This window comes from Protopterus annectens, chromosome 2.part0 (genome assembly GCF_019279795.1).
Source record: "Protopterus annectens isolate FY-2018-M chromosome 2.part0, PAN1.0, whole genome shotgun sequence".
Taxonomy (NCBI): Eukaryota; Metazoa; Chordata; order Ceratodontiformes; family Protopteridae; genus Protopterus; species Protopterus annectens.
In genome coordinates, this window is record NC_056728.1 from 1,278,828,875 (window position 1) to 1,278,851,855 (window position 22,981).

At 39.0% G+C, this 22,981-nt stretch overlaps 1 protein-coding gene across 1 annotated transcript in view; it reads right to left on the reverse strand.

Annotated features, from left to right (window-relative positions):
- The window catches only part of FAM13A (family with sequence similarity 13 member A), a 2,572,531-nt gene extending 2,550,421 nt beyond the window's left edge, over positions 1-22,110 (reverse strand). The window contains exon 1 of the mRNA XM_044061451.1: positions 21,881-22,110. Within this exon, the coding sequence (XP_043917386.1) occupies positions 21,881-21,907 (27 nt within the window). The 5' untranslated portion in view covers positions 21,908-22,110. The remainder of the gene's footprint in view (positions 1-21,880) is intronic.
- Positions 22,111-22,981: the final 871 nt, after the last annotated feature.

The following is a 22,981-nucleotide window of genomic DNA, read 5'->3' on the forward strand; positions in this document are numbered from 1 at the left end:
ATGTTTTTAGTCCCTTTAGTCTTACACACAGGTCAGACATATTTTTATCAACCAGAAGAGAAGCCGTGGATAGCAATTAAAAAAGAGATGAAGGACTTTTTCTGGGAGGGGAAGATTGCAACAGTCAAGTGGGATAAGCTGTTTCTTCCAGTAGAACAAGGCAAACTAGGATTACCCAATTTGAGGAGGCATTTTAGAGCAACACAATTAAGTATTTATTTGGACTAAAGGTTGTTATTGCCTTCTATTCAGGATTGATATCAGTATATGAGTAGAGAAAAAAGGGGGTATAAGTCTAGACCAACTTTACTAGAAGTAGTGAATATAGTAACAGAGATAAAACAACTGGAACTGGGATGTTTGGAAAATAGAAGGAGCAAACTACATAAAAAAAAAAAATGAATGTGAATTGTGATCTACAAGGAATGAGGTTTAAGAGACAGGATTTGAATGAGCTATATAATATATATTAACTGACAACAATGACTAAGGATATATAAATAGTGATATAATGTTTGCAACTAAAGTGGTGTTTTTTTTTTTTTTTTTCATTTATATTAAATGAAGAATAAAGATGTTTGGGGAAAAATATGCTCTTGAAGAGCTAAAGAACTACAGCCGCAAATATTCCAATTCACCAACTTTTATTGTACCCCCTTTACTTTTAGTCATTATTAGGAGGAAAAAGAAAATTGAAAAAAATTTTTTTTCACCAAAGTCATCCTTATGCTGTTTCTTAAGTGATTGCCATAAAATTATCCCAGTTTCTTAAATAAAGTAAGTTAATAGTTTTTTAATGACTTGATCAAAAGAACCTAACACATTTCTCTCAGGTACTCATACTTTTTCCAAAAGTATAGATCTCACATGTAGATGATATTGTTATTGGCAGAGTACAAATCACCTATATACCTTGATCAAAATCTTTCTTTCCATTTACATATGAAGTATTGGGCTGAAGAAGTTTAGTCTCATCTTAAACTCTCTTACAAAATAACTCTCTTTCTTACATATTACGTCACAGATGAGTATTTTTTTACTTGCAATTGTTCTGAAATATCCCTTTCTTCTTCTTTTTTTTTTTTTCAGTTAGGGGTTGCCACAGCAGCTCACCTGTCTGCTCATGATTGTTGCCAGCCGGCGCAACCTCTTCCACAGAGCACACACATGCACACACTCACACCTAGGGCCAATTTAGAGTGTCAATCCACCTATAGCATGTCTTTGGATGTGGGAGGAAAACCCGACCGAACGGAAGAAACCGTGACCACAGAGACATGCAGACTGCTCAGGGTCAATATTTATTAGATAAATGGAGCTCCAAAAAACTTCTATACTCTCTAGACACTAAAGGTGCAGTAAAAAACGGAGCCAAGAATAATCCAAAAACAGACGTGTTTAATAATCGAAATCCACAACACAATTTTATTTGGCATACCTATACCAGGTCAAAGGGTTGAATGACCATGGTTTTATCTAACAACTTCATTTATTTTAATGGCGAATTTTTTTCAAAAAAAGTTTTTGCCATGGGGCTGGGTGCTGCTGCTTGGCAAATATAGTGTTAATTAATATAAAATGGAAATTCTGGATGTCTGGCTGACGGACAACTAGTTAGAGCCTGCAGAATGTGTAGTACCACCGATTATGCAGGAAGCATTTCCTTTATTAGAAAAAGGAACACCAACTTGAAGGGCATATTTGAGCACAGTACAAGGACTAGATCAGATCATTTTAGTTGCCAGAAAAAGAAGGGTACATTCAAATGTGGCAGATGTCATCAATGCCCTTTCATTGCTAACACCCAAAAAATACATGTTTCAGCTAACATCACCTACTACTCTTGCTATTCGTCAGGGGTGGTATATTTAGGTTGCTGCGAGGATGTGTAGCTTTTTTCGGGGTAAAACAGGTCCTTGAAAAAGTCGTCAAGATCAGAATTGTTCTGGCAATTAAGATTGAATGCAACAAAAAGCTCAGATTAAACAGTTTAGTTTTAGTTTGCATTCTCTGAAAGCTAGATGTTATATCTGACAGTATGTCAATATTGAGTTTGTTAAAAAACATTTCTTAATTTTATGTATTTATTAAATGTACATTGGTATTTTTTATGATTAGTTTTTTAATGAATTGTAGGGATGTATATTCATATGTACAATGCTATTAAGTAATCAACCTATGGGTATGAGTCAAGCACTTTAAATAGGTTTGACAGCTACTACCGAGAAGTTACCTTCTGCATTCTGGTTTTTGGTGTTTGAGTTTTGGCACGCTTACTCTCTAGACACTACTGAACAGTCTTCTCAAAAAACTGTTCCAGAAAGCTGTGACAACATTTCACAAAAAATTTAAAAAATACCATCTACTACTATACAGGAAACAACTTCAACATAGGTGCTATTAATTTAATAATCCTGGCTAGCTACTTAATGTAAATATTTAATAACTGTTTTACTCTTTAATGCCAAATTCTTCCCTTTGAACATTATTTGATACCAGCCAACTAGTTTTGTAAATACAGCAATATAAATAGCCTTATGATATAAACAACCTAACAGCACAGTCCATCCTTTAATTCTCATATGCACTATATGTCTTTATGAATTCTAGTTATATGACTTTATTACTCTCTTCCATTTTATCTCTGTAGCAACAACACTGTAGAGAACAAAAAAGTGTAAACAGTGCATTTCATGTGGAAAACAATACTAAGCTGTCTTTTATACAATTTCATCTATGCAAATGTTTACCTTAGATTAACTGACTGAGTATCATTTTTGCACAAAGCTAACACAATTCTAATAATGATATTTATTTGTTTCAACTTGCCTTTGCTAAATGTCTCAGGTTGTGGTTGAAAAGGGTCACTGGACCTGTTTACTCACTTGGTTAAAGGTTAAATAAACAAACACATAACAAAAAAAATTAAATGTAGGCAACAACTTCATCAATGGTTATAACCATATAAACTAACACATTCATCACTGTAGTCTCCCACTTGTTTTTGGAATAAGTTGCCAGAACATATCAGAACTTCAGATGCAATATTTACCTTTAAATCACTACTTCACAAATGGACAAGTAGTATTTAACTTTTAACATACATAATAGATTTCACATTTCTTGAATGCTACTAGTCTAAGACCTTGGCAGTTTTCCCCTGTGAACTTTAAACATGGTGCTTCTATTTATGTGTTCAACCATTAAAAAAAAAGCAAAAATAATATATTATTAGACAGTCAGTCCCTACCATATCTCTCACATCTGGGGGATGTACAACTACATCCTCAGTATTCTAATGAAATGATAAATTGCTGCTAAATTTTACAATGCAAAGAAAAATTCGAACTTAGACTGATGCTCTGGACCTTGACTTTGGTAGGGCTTTGTTATGCTAGTAAGCAATGTGAAAGCTAACTTCTAGTGCATTCCTTCTTGGGCTCTTCTTCTCTATGATAGCAGTCCCAAATTCAGATCAAACTAGACCCAATTAAAACCCCTCCCATTAGATGGGGGGGGGGTCACAACCCTTCTCCCATCCACAGAGGGTAGTAAAAAATGAGACAGTAGAACAGGATTTTAAACACTACTGTCCCCTCTCTACTGTCATACGACATGCTTTGAATACTTACAGTTTTCCTGTATTTATCAAACAGAATAGCGTGTTTACTGCTGGTACATTTGCTATCCATTATTTATACCTGTGTCATGAAATCATAAAATTAATTATACATACAACACTAGTGTTCTTATTTTTTACCTAGTTTATATATCATTTTTCATTTGTGAATTCATCTTATGGTTACTTGATGCTGACACACATATATGCCTCCTTTTTTTACTTCCCCAGTGTCCCCTACCCATCTGCTTACTGACCACTTAACTAGTTTCTACGTAAAGACTTTAGTATGGGGCACAGTACACGGCCCATGAAGTTCTATACAAAGTACTTAATTGAAGGGCTCTTACTGAAAGTAACTTAACAAAATATAAAGAGTTCTTGTAATTAAATGGGTTGATCAGCTATTTTTATTCATTATTCTAGCTTCTAAATTTAAAAGATTGAGCCTTTTCCAAACAGATAACCATTTTCATACTGCCAGGTTTGATCATGAAGAATTTATCAAACCTCTTCTACTGGTCTTTTAAGTACAATGTAGGTAAGAAAGCAATGGACCTGTTCTTAAATGTTATTTACCTACTATTTTACTACAACAAATGTGGCCACAATACGTGTAGTAACATTATATGAAATGCTGAATGTTATCTAGTGATTCGTGAGATACACTAAGATGACAAGTCACAACCATAGTAACTATCCAGATGTCTATCAGTCTGTTCATCATTTGGGAAGTTTTGGGTTTGCTAGCATCCAAGCTATTAAAAAACAAATCTATCTTTTCTAACATTGAGAAACACACAAACATACATACAAATATTTCATGCACGGGCATTAATGCCCTTCTAGCCTGCCAATATACCAAAAACAGAAGTTATGTACCTACCATAACGTTCCATGTTAGTTGTCTTCATCTCACCTTCCTTCTTGCTGTTTGGGTTCGGAGCCGATCCTCAGCTCTGACTCGGCCATCTTCTATAGCTCGAGAGCTGTTTACTGGCTCAAGGCTACCCCTTATCCAAGAATGCCCAGCGTCAGCTACCCAGACCTCGTTTGTGATAGCGCACACTAGACATAAGAAGAGTAACCAGTCACCTAAAAACTGGTTGTCCAATACACCTAAACAAGGAAAGAGTCATAAATTACCTGGCATGTGAAATAATAAAAGATACTTAGCCAGTGAAAACAAAAAAGGAACTCCTCTCAATCCTCTAGGAAGGGGGAAGGAGGGAGGGACGCAAGAAGGAAGGCGAGATGAAGACAACTAACATGGAACATTATGGTAGGTACATAACTTATGTTAAGTTGTCCATCTCGCCTTCATTTTTGCTGTTTGGGACAGCGTCCCTAGCACCTAAAATCCCGGATGGCTCATTGGAACAGACTCTTCAGAACAGTAGAGCCAAAGGAAGCTCTGCTCTAGGAGACCATATCCACCTTGTAATGAGAGATAAAAGTGTGAGGGTTTGCCCAAGTGGCAGCTGCACAGATTGCGTCTATAGGCAACCTAGACTGAAAGGCTACAGAGGTGGCTAATGCTCTAGTAGAATGACTTTTTGGTTTAGCTGGTAGCCCTTTATTTCGTAACTGATAAATAAAGGCAATAGTATCAGATAACCATCTGGATAAGGTCACCTTAGAAACTGAGAGGCCTTGTTTGTTGAAAGCCTAAGAAAGAAATAACTGGTTTGACTTTCTTAGTTCCTTAGTTCTATGGAGGTAAAAATGCAATTGCCTGTGCACATCCAATTGGGGGAGCTTGTATTCTGCCTTGTTGCTGTGATTGGGAAAGAAAACTGGGATATCTATGGATTGATTTAAATTATCTGAGCAGACTTTAGGAATAAAGGATGGATTGGTCCTCCGAGAACTCTGTCCTTGTGAAACACCAGGTAAGGAGGACGAACACATAGTGCTTGAAGTTTTGAGACATGCCTAGCTGAAGTGATAGCAACCAGAAAAAGTGTCTTCCAAGAAAGAAATTTTAAGGAACATGATGCTGCCAGTTCAAAGGGAGGCAAAATTAAGGAAGCAAAAACTAAACTGAGATCCCAAGGAGGAGGAGGATCTCTAACTGGGGGTCTAAGAAGATATGTTCCTCTCATAAAGGCCTTGCAGAGCTTATGAGACATTATGCTAGAATTAAACATACTGATATGAAAATTAGAAATGGCAGCTAGTTGTACTCTAATGGTAGCGGAAGCTGCACCAGACTGAAAGAGTTGTGCTAGAAATTCAAGAATTGCATGGACTGGGGCTGAGAAAGGATCCAAATTTCTAGATTGTGCCCAGTAAGAAAACCGTTTCCATTTGCTAGCATACGTTTTCCTCGTAGTAGACTTATGTGAGGAAACAATAATATCATGGACTGCTGGGGAGATATTGGAAAGCCTGGCTAAGGTTGGAAGTGGAGTAACCAAGCTGTGAGCTGGAGAGTTTAAAGGGATTGGTGCAACCTGCCTGATTGATGAATCAGAAGATCTGGAACCAGGTCTAGAATCCACGGCTGATCCAGAAGGTGGAGGTTCAGGAACAGGAACCAAATCTGTCGAGGTCAATATGGGCCAATGAGGATCATTTTGCAACCCAACAATTTTGCTTTCTGTATGAGTCTTGGTATTAGAGGAAAAGGGGGAAAAGCGTAAAGGAGTTCCTTAGGCCAATTGTGGACGAGAGCATCTCTGGGTATATGACCTGGAAGAGGAAGTAGGGAGAAGTAGCTGCTGCGTTTGTTGTTGAGAGGAGTGGCAAATAGGTTGCAGAAATGCTGTCCCCATTTGCGGAAGATAAGATCCGCAACTTTCTAATTCAGAGACCACTCATGAGGCATGAGGATAGCTCTGCTGAGCCTGTCCGCTAAGACGTTGGATTTCCCAGGGATGTGCGTTGCTATCAGAAAACATTGGGAGGAAATCACCCATTGCCACAGTCTGAGTGCTTCTCAACACAAGGGGTAAGACTTGATCCCGCCTTGTTTGTTGATGTACCACACCACTGACATGTTGTCTGTTTGGATTGCAATGGTCCCGGAAGGAAGACAGTCTTGAAGGGCTTGCAATGCTAGGAGCATCGCTCTCATTTCTAGGACATTGATATGCAGATGGTACTCGTGAGGTTGCCAAGTGCCTTGGACTGTCCTGCCTAGATAATGACCCCCCCCACCCTATCAGGGAGGCGTCCATGGTCACTGTGGCTACTGGAGGGGTTGTATGAAAGGTCTGCCCTGAATTACTAGTGGGGAGACCATCCACCAAGAAAGGTGCCTTTTGCATGTTTCTGTGATCAGGATCATGTGAGTCATGGGTAGTTCCTGGAAAGACCACTGCTTGAAAAGAAGCCACTGAAGGATTCTCATGTGGAAATGTGCTAATGGGACAAGAAGAATGGCAGCTGCCATGGAGCCTAGAGCTTGGAGGACATATCTGACTTGAATCCTTTTGCTCTACATTAGAATTAACACTTGTTGACGAATAGTGATAACTCCTTCCTGTGGTAATCTTGCAAACATTTCTTTTGTGTTTAATTCTGCTCCTATGTATGTGATAGACTGACAGGACAACAAGGCAGATTTTTCAAAATTTACTGTAATGCCTAGTTGAGTGCATGATGTGATTGTATAATCCCGTGCCTCTAAGAGTTGATGCCTGGTGGTAGCAGTCAGGAGCCAGTCATCTAGATAGGGAAACACCTGGAATCCTTGATGCCTCAGGTGAGCCGTGACTACTGCCATACACTTGGTGAACACCCTGGGGGCTGAGGAGAGACCAAAGGGCACTGCTCTGAACTGGTAATGACTGGCCCCTACCTGGAAGTGAAGAAATCTCCTGGAGCGTCTGTCCATCTTGATATGGTAGTACGCGTCCCGAAGATCTATCAAGCACATCCAATTGTCCTGACCCAGAAAAGGGAAAATGGACTGCAGTGTCACCATCCAAAACTTTTCTTTTTGTACAGATTTTTTCAAACTGTTGAGATCCAGTATTGGTCTTCATTCCCCTGTCTTTTTTGGTACTAAAAAGAATCTTGAGTAAGTTCCAGATCCTAGTTGGTCTGCGGGGACTTCTTGAATGGCTCTTTTTTCTAGCAGTCTTGAAACTTCTGTGACTGCTTGATCCCTTAGATTGGGTGGGACATCTGGGATGGGCTTTTTTGATTCTATGGGGGATTGATGGAAGGGAATTTTGTAACCTCCAGATATAATGGACAGTACCCATCTGTCTCTTGTTATATTTTGCCAGGCTTTTGGGTACAGCAAAAGTCTTCCCCCGACTGCCTCCAGAGGTAAGCAGTCAGGCAACCCTTCAGGGATGCTAGAAGGGCTTGGCAGAGAAGGTTTCTCTGTCACCCTGGTTTTGCGGTCCCCCTCTGCCATGAGGGCGGCATCTGTTATTGTTGTTTCCCCCTCTGCCCCTGGGAAACAAATCACCACGTATGTCAGGCAAGGGTCCCTGGGATTTTTGGAACCACATTTTTCCACTCTTCTGACCCTTGAGATAAGGTCTGGAAGGGGTGGAAAAATGGACTCCCACGGCAGAGAGAGTCTTGCCTTCCTGCTCACACCTGGTCAACGTGTCTTTCACCTGAGGCCCAAAGAGAAAGGAGCCATCAAAGGGAGTATTGGTGAAGGATGCTCGAAAGGGTTCCGCAAAATGACACAGCCGCATCCAAGCAAGTCTCCTGAGAGCCACACCTGTCCGTGCAGCTCTGCTTGCTCCATCGGCTGCATAGGAAATCAGCCTCATGGAGGAGTTGACTATGGAATTAAGAGTCGCAAGATGAGAAGCTACTTTGGCTGGTACTCCCTCAGCTGTAGGATCTTGAAGGGCATCTCCAAGCTCTTTCAGGAGATCCCTTTGAAGACATGTAAAATGGCATAGATAGTTCAGGGACCTCATTGCAAAGGTCGCTGAAGCAAACATTCGCTTTCCATATCTGTCCATTGTCTGAGACTCTTTGTTTGGAGGATGAACAGATGAAGATGTTTCTGTTAACTCTTTCTTGGTGGCTGCTGCTACCACCATGGCATCAACGGGCACACCTTTGGAGAGGAATTGTTTGTCCTGGGGGGGCTGCAATAAATTTGTTTAGTCTCCTTAGAGTAGGTTCCACAGAATCTGGAGCTGAACAAGCTTTTCGAGCCACTACAGACATGAGTGGATTGAAAGGATGACATACCCAGGAGGTGGAAGGTTGGGAACCGAATGCATCCAGGTATACAGACTTTTCCTAGGTAGGGGCTAGGGAAATCCAGTCCCTCCGCTGTCTAAGCATTTCAAGGATGTCCAAAAAGGAAACATCTTCAGAGGGGACCTTGGGGACCCTTCCGATAAATCCATGTCTGTATCTGAGGTGACAGACTCAGGGGAGTCTATGTGCTTCCTCTTGCATGTCTTTTTCCAGGGAGGCTCTTCCGAGTGATCAGGGGAGGCTTCAGAAGAAGAGGGATCACTCAATGGGCTGTCCTGGGACATAGGTTCCCTATGCTTGGGGTCTGGAGGAGGAGTAGTGTTTGGAACAGACACCACGGGGGGAGGAGCCAATGGAGCTGGCAGTAGAGCTGTTTTGGGGACAGCACACTCCGCATGTCCTCAAAGGCGTTCCAACCTCTAGGCAGAAGAAAGCTCTGGCTCCGAAGAAACAGGAGTCCTTCTCCGCATTGAGGGTTATGGCTCAGAGGCCGATGTTGGAGCCGAGCTCACCTGCGCCGACGCTCCAAGGGGGAAAAAGAGTCAGACAAGGGTCCGATGCCACTCCCCCCCTTGGAGCTGATGAGAGAGCCCCGGCGCCCAGATCCCTTGATAGAAGGTACAATCGAGGTAATCACAGCTGACGTCATAACCGAAGGAGAGATGATGATCGGCACTGACGGTTCTACTACCTGCGGATCCATGGTCTCCGGCTCCAAGCTAAATGTAGTCGGAGGAGGAACAGAAATAGAGGCGGTTGGAGCTGATATCTGTTAAGGTGGGCTGGACAGTAATTTTGCCAGTGCCTGTGACTTAAGCAACCTGCTTACTACTCTCTCCACATCATGATCCGATAATCTAGAAGATCGAGAGGAGTGGGAAGAATGATGGTTACATTCACTCTGTAACAAGGGTGATTGAGGTGCCGAATGGATGGACTCCAAGGACGGAGACCTCAGTCTCTTATGGCTCCAAGATGGCTCCGAAATACCAGATGGAGCCAATGGAGGAGTTGCCTTGGTTGGTCAAGTAAAGGAGTCGGCTCTGAAGGTGGAGCCGACGGCTTGACAGACTTAGGGAATTTCACTGTCTGAGTACTTTTAGCCCGAGAATCCTGAGGCTTCAAAATTCCCTGAAGGATTAATTTGTTTTTGCACTCCTGCAAGACCCTTGGACTAAAGGCGTGACATATAGAACAGGAGTCCTGCAGGTGAACAGCGCCCAAACAATATACACAACTAGTGTGCCCATCTGTCAGAGACATTTTCTGATAGCATGAGTCACACTTTTTGAAGCCAGATACCTTGGTATCTTTAGACATTTTAGTAATAACAACAATAAGAAAATGCCATACTACAAAACTAAGAAACAAACAGACTTTTTTTTTTTTTTTTTTTTACAGTTAAGGAGCAGAAAGGAGAGCCTCTAATTTAAATGGCTATCCTAATGGTGGGGGGAGGTAGGGAGAACTCTCTAATTTAAACGAGTTCAGGGGAAACAGAAGGCCTGCGAGTTATGGAGTGACGGCCAACAAAGCTACAACACGCAAAAAAGCGATAAGGGATAAAGTAATATCTCTAGACAAAAACTTGATAAAAAACTTGACAAATTTTTTAGAATAAACAACAATTACAATAATAGAAAAAACTATACTAAGCCTGAGCCAGTAACGAAGCAACCTCACAGCTGAAGCGGCAAATGAGATCTGGGTAGCTGACGCTGGGCATTCTGGGATAAGGGGCAGCCTCGAGCCAGTAAACAGTTCTCGAGCTCTAGAAGATGGCCGAGTTGGAGCCGAGGATCGGCTCCAAACCCAAACAGCAAGAACGAAGGCAAGATGGACAACTTAACATCACTTGTTCCCATAATAAATGTCCAGGCTGTTCTTAAAAATATCTAAACTAGTACCTGCTTTAATGTAATCTGGTAGTCTGTTCCATGCATCAGCTGCTCTCTCAGAGAACAAATTAGTGCACTTCTCATTCCTATAAAATCTTTTACATAAGTTGTCTGATGATTCTCTAGTACTACCCCAAACCACTAACAGGCTGGCAATATAGCTCAGGAGACAAAGGTTATTCACTGCTAGTGAACTTCATCCTATAGTCCTTCATTTGAATTTTTCAGTCTTCATTGGTACACTCTTAACAAAGTGAGTTAGTAAACTAGACACATACATGTTCCTTGGTCAGTCCCACAAAAGAAACTTATTCTGTATAAGCTTACATGAGTAATAAGTGAGTGAAAACAACCCCCCTCAAAAAATAAATGCTCATGGTAGTTGAACAGCATATCCTCCTACTTTTCTTTACATCTGCTAAGGTAACTGCAGTGGTAAGGTGTGAATGTCTCCAACAGTGATATAGCCAGTGACACCTCCAAAAAGAAGAAGAATTCAATATTACTATTCCTGGGAAATAAAAGTTTAGCTTTGTCAAACACTCAGGAATGTATGATTTTTCTCAGGACATAGGGAAGCTACTAATTCAATTCTACAACAGGCAGGAAGTTGAGTAATGAAGCCTCACATACCTGAACTCCCAGGTTCAGAACTAGCAGTACTCAGCAGTCTGTAACATTGTACTCTGCTTGTCTATCTAGTTTTCATATTCTCAAACTTCTCTTCCCCACAGGAAATGCATCATAAGAAATATTCCCTATCAAGCAAATGTATGAACATACTATTTATCTAAAAGCTATAGTATGAATATGAGGACTACTCTCTATCTCACTCAAGCAGTAAGTATTGTAGGACTTTAAATGATTGCCTCTTTGTGTGTCTGGCCATAAATGTTGGTCAGCAGTGGATTTATGATCCCTCACAATCTCTTCTTTCCTCTAGTGAATAGCAGACAGTTTCTATTTTAACAGTTAAGTGCTAATGAAGCACTCAAATGGTCCTAATCAGACTATCAACAAAACAAATTATAAAACATTAATGTGCTAGTGATTGTTGGGTGGCACAATGGTATAGCAGATAGCATTGTAACCTCACAGCAAGAGGTTCCCTGGTTTGATTTTTGGCTAGCTTGCCTTCTGTGTGGAGTATGCATGTCCTCCCTGGGTATGCATAGGGTTTCTCTGGGTGCTCTGGTTTCCTCCCACATTCCAAAGACATACAGTAGGTGGACTGGACACTCTAAATTAGCCATAAGTGTGAGTGTGTTTGGTGTGAAAGAACTACTGCAGCACGGCTAGCCACTAGGTGGTGTATACCTTAAATTTAGATGATTGCCACTGCTGACGTGATACCCTGACCCCATGTGCAAAACTGGGAAAAGGGGGCTGTGGATGGAAAGGTGCTAATGACTAGACTGCTCAACCAAAGACAATCTAGGAAGCTGGTCTCCTTCTGGTTCACTGTTTGCACAGCAACTGAAGATATGGCAAAGGAGGAGCTGAAACATAGTTAAAGTTGTGTAGTCAATTCAGCCGAGTTGCTGACCCATCACTTGCAGGCCACATCAACAACATCTTGATTGGGTGATATATCACATGGAAGGTCCACGTAGTCCTGAGCATTAAACTCCAACATAAACTCAGAAATACATGGAAGTGTTGTGAATGAAAGCACTTAATGTTTACATTAAAAATGAACATTTAAACATTTGTATTAAAGACAAACATTTAATTGATTTGTTGCCTTGTATGCTTATTTCTGAGTTTCTATTGGAGTTTGATGCCCAGGACCAGGTGGACCTTCATTTGGTTATTAGTTTCTGTGTGGTCGCAAGGTTACACACCCTTTTGCGAGGTTCTTGATATGAGGTTCATGCTCAAGGGCCCCATGTGGTCCCAGCAGCTTGGCACCACTGCCTTATAAGAAAAGCCTGCAGCCTGTAATTCTCAAGACACATATAGCTCTTTCACTGCCCATATGGCTATATGTAGCAAAATAGCTAGGTCCTGACTGTTAAAACACATCAAAACTGTTAAAATGCTTGAAAGTAAAGAAATCATTTACTACGTTACAATTTTGTAGCCAAAACCAGTACGCATTTCCGTGCTGTTATTCACTTCCTAAACCAGGAGGTTTCATTCAATGCAACTCTCTAAATGCTTGGTTAAAAGGATCTTCTTATCTTATAGGTTGTTAAGCACTGCAGTATAACATTTGTGAGATCTCTTGCCTCAGTATTTTACTTTGTGCTGGACAGAGCAGTGATGCAATGGTTGCACTGTCGTCTCACAGCAAGAGGTTCTCCGGTTTGGCTATGGCTGGGGAGCCTTCTGTGCAGAGTCTGCATGTCCTCCCTGCGTTCATGTGGGTTTCCTCTAAGTGCTCGGGTTTCCTCCCACATTACAAGACATGCATCTAGAGTGTTTCTCCCCAGGCCTCCACTGAAAATTGGCTTTGTTCCAAGTTGGACTTTCCCAGTAAACAAATGTTAACTAAATAAACACAAATAAATACATTGGTGATAACTGGATGCCCTCTTGGGTGATACATTGACGATTAGTGATTTAAGTGAAATGGATAAAAATCGGGACTATAGGAAAGTACCAGCAATACTATTGAAAGGCAACATTTTATTTGGTACTACAATGTGGAACAGCAGACTGAGGTATTTTAATGAATTACAACTGATCTTTGTGACTGCTCTGAATGGCCACTACATGCATGCTACCTACCAACTATAATAACTGTGATGATAGAAGGTACTGCCAGCCATGCCAGGAGAAGTAGGGCAGTGAATGTATGGCTTGTGCTAGCATGGCTAGCTGTAATTTTGTAAATAATTATATGGCATTTATATATTTATTATTTATTTATTTGTGTTATTTTACATTTGTTAACCGGGATAGTCCACTGGACACAGGTCCATTTTCAGTGGAGGCCCAGGGAGAAAAGCTCCACACATATGAATAACATGTAACAAAAAAAACCCTACAAAGTATATTTAGATACAAAATGCAGTGAGTCTTAATTAATAGTAGTATATTCATATACAGCAGTCACAATTAGTGAAAACAGAGAACTCTTACAGTAATAGTCTAAAGAGATATATATAATGACCTCAATCATTGCTGCAGGGAGTCATGTGTAAACCAACAACTTCTTAAACGTTATTGGGGTCTAAACTATAACAATCTATTTTATTATATTGTATGTATTTCTACAGTATTAGAATATAGACCTATCTGTTCCTCTTGAGGTGTAAGATAGTTAAGGTGGTGTAGGGCCAGTTATTTATACAGAAGCTTGTGCTGAAAATGTATTTTTCAGGTTTGCGTGTGTTAAAACATATCAACAGTGCATCCTGCTGGAATGAAAAGAAATAAACATGTATTATTGTAACTGAATTAAATGTATGTATTTTAATAGAAGTCACTGGGGGAGCAGAGGTTAAAAAGCTAGCTTATTTTAAGAATAGTAAGGGAAATGTAAATGAGTTGTTAAACCATTAAAATGGCTCCCCACAGTACTGAATAGGACCATAGACGATGGGTCTAGAAGAAGCCTTTGCTCATTAGCTCAGTATAAAAGGGAAAGCCCAAGGCACTGTCATAAACATTTAGATGTGCATTATAGCAGTCTATGATAAATTCCTGTCTCAGCTTCAAAGGTAGATACTGTGAGAACCTAGAGTCTGGTGACCAGATGACGTCATTCAGCAAGCCATCTTGGATATTATATTTTACAGGGAGTAATCTCGGAGTATTGAGTATTCCGTTTTGGGGAATCTGACTAGGAAGACTGCTCATGTATTTCATTGTGCCTTGCTATATCAAGTAAATTATTAGGGAATAGTAATTCTCCTAGATTCAGTCAGGAATATAGTGAAGTTTAGTTTAGAGATTGTTATTGTTTATTTGTATGAGTCTGTCCATCAATATTATTTTCAATATTTCCTGTGATCTGAACTCTGTAGTTTACTGTAAATATATATTTAGTATTTTCTTGTTCTATTATTATTTATTATTAAATATATTTAAACTTTTCATTGTGGCTGGTCACTGTAGAACGTATTTAACCTTTGAAAGTGCTAATATTTACTTGGTAACACTGCGAGAGCCACTCCAGAAAGCCTAACTGCCTTAGTCAACTACTACCATTTGTATTAGTATTAATATTACACACTATAATTGGACACCCTTTGTTAAGGGCCTTAGAGTAGCTGTTTGTGGAGTGTCTGTTGGTGGTGATACCTACCTTATACTCTGGGCAAAAGGGGACACAGCAGGTAAATCTGTGCCAGCATTGGCTTTTCCTATCTGGGAAAGTAACCACTTGGCCACCGACGAAAAAAACCCCACAACCGGTAGCAAATTATACCCATCGAACTGGGGGGCTTCACCCCCACACCCTATACTTAAACATACCAACTCTGAGATTATACTACAGAGGTGAAAAGGCAAAGTTCACCATGATGGTCAAGTGATTACTTTCTCGGAGAGGAAAGACAATGTTCGGGGACTTTGTGCTTCTGCACTTACAACATTTTGGTCACAGCGTTTTCAGACTCAATGAAGTGGGCTGCAACGTTATGAATGGGAACCTACACATCCACTAAGCCCTAACAACCTTTTCTCTTGTTCTTGATTTTGAAAAAAAATATCTTACAATTCATAGTGCTTGTATTGTGTAATAATTTTGTAATAATGTGTGCCATACATGTTAACAGCCTTTTTCTGCTCAGATGACTAAAGAGTAAACAAAAGTAGCAAATCAGTGCTGACAATTCCACAGCTAGTATCTTATCTCCATTGACATTATTAATTTTTTTGTCAAGATTGTTAAACGCCTGCACCATGCACTCCTGAACTCCTCTACTGTAGCTGCACTGATGACCTCTGTTATGTCTATTCTAGTTATCCCTCCCAGTACATACATCAAGAAATACTATGAAATGCACACAGCACCATGATTACAGATAAATCTGTAATGCACTTCTATAGTGAAAGACCCAAATGTAAAAGCACTTTCAGAGGTGTGTAACAATTGTCACACACCCTCTAAGTGCTATTACAGTCAGGTCTCACCCAAAGGATATTGCTTTACTCTGAATTGTTCCTGAATGTTTTACATCATATTCTGTCCACTGAAGTTTACAGACATCAGTCTTTAAGTAACCAAATAACATCAGCATTAAAGAAACTGTTCATGACTTTTCCTTTAGTTATATTTACATGCTGTCTGTGTGACAGCTCTTGCTAAGTGCATTAAAAACTTTGTGTTTTTTTTTTTAATTTTGTAACTGGTAGTACATGGAGTAGATAAAACTCCATGCACTACAAAGAGTTATGATCAAGTTACACTTGTCCTAAGCAATTATGTGTTTTTGACACGGATGCCAAGATTCACCTCTCGAGCTTGACTTTCGAGAACAGTTTCTTGGCATCCATGTCTTAACTCATTACATACGAGTGACGCCTCCAGGTGCATCTGCAGTTAGCGCCTACTGGTGCCTCTAGGCATCAAATATCCCTTGTTCTTATTTGTATCAATAATTCCAACAAGGTTTTAAAAGAGTTTATCTTAAAGCTTACACAATAGCAACCTCAACTGCATTAATATTTGACCTTTGTCTACTGCAGGTAAATAGATATTAGATGTTTTTATGATATTAATTTATGTAGATATCATTTTCACATTTGGCTAAATATCTCAACAACCAAGTTACACAGACAGAACTCCTTAGCCACATATGAAACCTCTCAGCTATATGAATAAAATGCTGCTGACAGTATGTCTGTAACTTGAGTGGTTGCTTAGATATTGCAAGTTGTTTACAAAATATTACAAACGTAATAGTTACTGTCAGTAAATAAACAACATTGTAAAGGATAAAACTGTCTCCACGAAAAAACGGAAATCACTGTAGAAAAATCAGGAGACAGTACGCATGCCCAAGTTGTATAGTATAAAACCAAAAATTTATTGTAAGCACTTTCTCTTCTCAAACAACGCTTCTTCAGACATTAAATCTAAAGGCATTCATTCATAAATTTAAAATAAATGGTATTGGCAGATTTTACTGCCTAGCCCGAGATCCAACCTTATTAACTTAAGCATGGTATGCTTAACATTTGTTAAGTTTGGAGCTTGTACCACTAAGGCTGTACTTAACTGATTTGTCTTCTTCCGAATATCGGAATGTAATTACTGAGCTCTATGCACTACAAAACGTTAAGCAGAAATAATCCTCGGACACCCTTCAGGACACACCATCTTTCTTTTAAGTACCATTCACTTACTTGCTCAAGAATTCTAGACAAAGTCAAAAATAATGTGAGGGACAATGGCCAAAATCAGGGACACTTTTTAAATATTACTGCAATTCACATAAAAATCCTAGATATTATGCAAGATTCTGGACAGTTGAGAGGTATGGATTCAACACTATCCTGTTTCTCGCCCCGCTATCAGTTTGAAGTACATTTTTTTAATTCACAAAATCGCAGTTTATTTGTAAAACTGCTCTGAGGGAATGAATTTGGATTTACTGAAACCCACACAAAAGACCACAATCACTGTTCCCACTAAGCTCTAAACTAGATAGTCATCCTTAACCTTACAATAAACAATAATCCACAATTCATAGACAAATGCTCAGTAATCATATTTTCCTTCTCAAAGATTTCAAAGCAATATTCAGGACATTATTTATTTTATTTATTTACTTTACAGTTTGTTTACATTTTCATTATAAAATCAAAATGATAACAGTGAACTCAGACCTCTTATTTTAAACATTTTGGCATTGCTCTGAATTCTAGTTAATTACATATATCTTTTCTGCAAAACCGTGAAATCAGAGAATAAAGCATTATGGTACAGTACACTTTTTTATCCGACTAGAATTACAAAATAATGTAACAATGAAGAAACCCGTGACCTGTAACCAGTGCCGGCTGGTGACTTCAAATCACAGGGGCTGCAGAACCAGAAACCCTGGGTGGCAAACCATCATTATGAAAGTCCAATCAAGACAAAAATAAGTGTAGAAGAATAAAAATATTTCAATGCAAATATCTAGATGGAAACAAAGGTTGTGAGGCATGAAAAAATAAATTACTTTTTAAATACATTACTAAAATCAAGTATAAGAAAAACCAGAAGCACTCAACTCAAACCACTTCTCCTTGCACTGCAGTCTTAATTATAATATATTCAGCTTCATTAAAGTACCAAGTAACATGCTGAAAGTATAAATCTATGTAATGAAAATGTTTCTTATCCAAAAAGACCTGCTGCCTGACAACTTGTTTCATGGGGAAAACATGATAAAAGTAAAAAATGAAAAGCAAACAAGAAACAAACTCAAGATACATTGCTTAAAGGATTACTGCAGAGGTTATGCACCACACATGATTGGCATTCTGTTTAGTTTAAGTCTGTAGAGATGACTGGAAGTCTCCAACAAGTGTAATGAGCTTTTTAAAATAATGGAATCCTGTCCTTTAATACTCAAGGCTTATACATTATCTAGTCAAGTATTCTCTGCATGGCAACAACAGAAAGGCTTTCAATGTTAAGCTTACTTGCATCTTACGATCTCAGACAAGCTTACCTTATGGTCATTAAAGCATTGCTACTTAAAACACAGAGCAACAGGCACTTTGAGTAATAAGCATAAATCAACAGTACAAAAATATGACAGAAACCAGACCATTCTGCAAAATCAAGGACAGATGAAAAGCCACTGTAGTACTTATGCAGTGTGTCCTCCCCATCCAAGGTAGATACAACTACTCCTTGCCTTGCTTGGACACATCCAGAGTCACTACATGGGGAGCAACAAGCATGTCACAATTTGAAATCTCTCTGGCTGACTGTGATGGCCCTGACACATTTGTCATACCTCTCAACCTCAAGAGCAAGAAATCTACAGAAGTGGGACAAAGGCCCAACAATAAGGACAATTTTTAAATATTGCTCTAATAAACTTAGAAAGATAATAGAATAGGTCTTGCATTAGTATGAATTTTCTGAAGGGTATAAAATCTGAAACTCAAATGTCTGTCATTTTCTAACTTCAGTCTTTAGTGATGTCAAAAAACACAATTTTATGAAAAATGGACAAAAACGTGATGCAAAAATATAAAATAGACACACAATACAGCTGCTACCTGTCAAAGAAGGGACACTTTAATATTAGTACTGCTACCTTGAGCAGCTGACAAAATATAAAAGAATCTACATGCATTTCAAGTAATCTATAACTTTGATTATTACAGTTATTTCTTAATTGTAAACCCTCCGTGTTTTCTTCCAAAATTGCTATTTGGGATTATTAAGGGGAAGAGCAACATTTTGAGCCAAAAATTGGGGACAGTTGAGAGGTTGGCTATGCCTAATTCTATAAAGCAATTTATTTGCATGTACCTCTCAACCTGTTAATGCAGTAAATCTGAACAAGGCCAAATATATTATATAAACAGTACTAAAATTGCTCTTGTATAAATTGAGACAGTTGATAGAACAGCTCTTACTTTAACATGCATTTTTCTGAAGGTTATGAAGTCTGAAACTTATTGAGTGACTTCTGGCAAATCATTTAGGAATTAAAACTACAAATTTTATGAACAACAAACCAAAAATAAGAAGCAAAAATCTATTAATTCTTTGAAAATCTGGACAGTTGGGAGGTATAGTTCAGCTGGGCCTGTCTGAGTTTGCTGCCCTTCCCCCCTGACAAAATAATGGTTGAATGGAGCCTCTGCAGCCATTCCAATGAACCATTATACTTGGCTATTTCACTCCATTTACCATAAACACTAATGTGCATACTGCTTTACTTCTATGATGAGTTGGACTTCATTTGAAAGTTTTATTTTGTATTTTACAGCACAAACACTAAGTCATCTGTTAAACAAAGCAATGCAGTCTCACAATGAAAACTTAGCATTAAAACTTCTCTGCCCTTGAAACTCACATTCATTGAAACAGCATTGAAACCCACATTCAAAGAAAATACATTTTGCCAGTGGCAGATAAAGATTAATTTTGGGCTGTGCATATGAAACATACATGTGCTCTTTGATACACCTTCCTCATTGTACTAAAATTATATTCCTTGTCTAAAATTCAAATTGTCTGAAATTCAAATGCCTGTCAATTTTATTGTAAAATGGCAGGGCACCAGAACAAATCCACACAAACACATGGAGGAGATGCAGACTCCACACAGAAGCCACCCCAACCAAGAATCAAACCAGAAAACCTATAGCTGTGAGGCAACAATACTACCACTGCACCATCAAATATGCAAGGAATTAAACATTCAGAAACCCTTAAGTCTGAAATTCAAATGCCTGTCAATTTTATTTAACATTTTTTAATCAGGACAGTCTGACTTGGAACAAATAAACAATTTTCAGCAGAGGCCCAGGAAGAAATAATGCAGACATGTCTTTGTAACATGGGAGGACACAAAAGCAAACCCACACAAACACAGGGAGAAGATACAGACCCCACAAAGAAGGAACCCCAGAACCTGCAGCTGTGAGGCAACAATGCTACTACTACACCATCAAATATCATTACAAACCACAGATATTATGAGGAACAGATCAGATCGGAACTCAAGTCTTTAACACCTGCATACAGGGTACAGGGTTCAAGCCTGAGGTATTCCTACCACACCACCATAAGCACCTGGGGCATTTACACACACACACACACACACACACACACACACACACACACACACACACACACACACACACTCCAGTAAAGCATAAGCACCATACACAAACTCCAGTAAAGCATAAGCACCATACACAAACTCCAGTAAAGCATAAGCACCATACACAAACAAATAAACATTGAAAAATAAAGGTAAAGCACCATACACTTACCTGAATATATCCAGCTAACGTACATCCTTCCTGATCCCAATGCTCCTTCCTGAGTCCTGCTTTGAGGGGCTGCAGTCCCCTGCCTGTAACGTTACATTCAGATGCCAGCAAGCTTCATTTGATCTACATTTAAAAAATCGGTAACAATACATTGTATTAAACAGTATATAGGAAACAAGCAAGAAAAACCTAACCAGAATGTGTAAGAGAGTAAGTCACACAGATACCAAGAGCGTGGCCAAAGATTCCATTTTGAATTTACAGTCTCATATTAATGCCCACCAACCCACCTCATACTTGAAACAGACACATTTCTCTAACTATTGCCCCACCAAGAACTTAAAGAAGGTACATACCATTCATGCTATTTCCACCACAACTATAAGCAATGTTTATCTTTCCTCTAAGCAAGCTATAAATAGATCTAGAGTGCAGGCATTAAATTCAGACAGTTGTAGACACAGTTTTCTATCAGAAAACCATAACCTTTCTGGGAGATGCTCCAAAAAATGTACCATACAAACTATGATATACCCTTGATGTGTATATGTGCACTTACACACACACACACACACACACACACACACACACACACACACACACACACACACACACACACACACACACATACCTATCTTTTGTTACAGACTTTATGTCAGGCTTTTCAGTAATTGGGATAGTAGTGGCAATACACATTAGCTTTGGTTAAACACTGACAAGCTCCACAAGCCATAAACATTTGATACATTTTTCATACCAATAATCAGGAAGTGAGTATGAGATAGTAATTTGTACAATGGTGCAGTTAGCATCACTATCAATTTCTGTGTTCGCGTATACATGTAATAAGGGGCATATTTAAAGCAGTGATTCTTTTCCTGAAGGTAGAAAACCTGGTTTGTCTCCTGTTTGAATCTGATTACAGCACACCAGACTGTGAGTCACAGCATGCAGTCTACAGGCCTATGTACCCTCATGCAGTTGTTAACACTCATGTATTTTAAATCAGAGGCTCTCTAGAAAGAAATGACAATCTGTATAAACATCTGCTTCAAACCAACATGACCTTTCGCAAACAGCATTCTCCGGAAACATTACATTTTAAAGAAACCATGTAATTGTGCCATATTAACTGTCATTTATGACAAATTGGAATTAAAATCATAACAAAGTCCACAAAGAGCTGCTGCTCTGCCCGACCACCTCACATACTTGCAAGAACATGCACAGTGTACCACACTCCCTTGAATAACAAATGGTCTGTACTTACACATACTACTATTGCTCCAGCACCCATTACTTCAGGAAGTGTTTGCAAAAATCAGTGAAGAGGTAAAAGAAATCCAGAGCAGTAGAAATAAGAATAAAACAGCATTTCTGGAAAGGTAATTACTCTCTCTTTTCAAGTTATGTCCACAGCATTCTTCAGTTTCACAAAGAAAGCTCTCATCACTTGTCAGTTCCAAGTACTTTGTTTAGAACTGTTACTTCTAACAACCATGATGTTCTTGCAACATGCCTGGAATGATTGCTGCTGGGATGAAATCTGATCCTCTATTCACTCACTCACTCTTGGAAGTCTGACACAGTCATGTGACTGTTAAAACTTAAGTAATTTGAATTTCAGTGGGAAAATGTTTTCTCTATTTGGTACCGGCAGATTCATCATTACCCAGAAATTAGATGTACTGTTCTTTACAATTTATGGAGGAAAATACATCAAAAAGATCAGAAGTTCAATCATTACAGCTTTAGATTAAGCACTTCCACACAATGACAACTGTAGTAATAGTACTTACAGAAAACATTAAATAAATGGAAATGCAGAAATCTGTGCATAGTTTTAACAGTGTGCATGTATATCCCTCTCCCCTGGAATGTCTTTTCTGTCTCTGTCCTCATCCTTGAACATGGGAAGATGGAGGCGTCAGTTTCTTCCCCTTGCTAACCTGCTTGCTAACCTCATATCTACAGGCAGATGGAAGAGAGTTGAAAAATCTGAATGTATTCCTTTATAAAGAACTGGTTTAGTTAAAAATGTTGACATTTGAGACAGAAAGATTATAAAATAGAAGTGAAATTCATATGTCAGGAGGGATGAAAATGAACGAAAAAGGAAAGAAAACAGATCAAGTAATGCTCTGCAGACTCGGTGGTTCTTACCTTTTAGTAAATTTTGTGCTATGTGCTTACATGCATTAAGGTAGAGAACATTTAGACAAGACTTACTTAAATTACTCAGGAGGCAAACTGAGAGATCTAGGAATATTTTTTAGCCTATAGCCCTAGTGTACATTGCCAAAATGTTACATTTTTCTTTTGCACATTTTGTAATGTTTGTGTAGTCCTTGGTGCAACTAAAATCTCATAT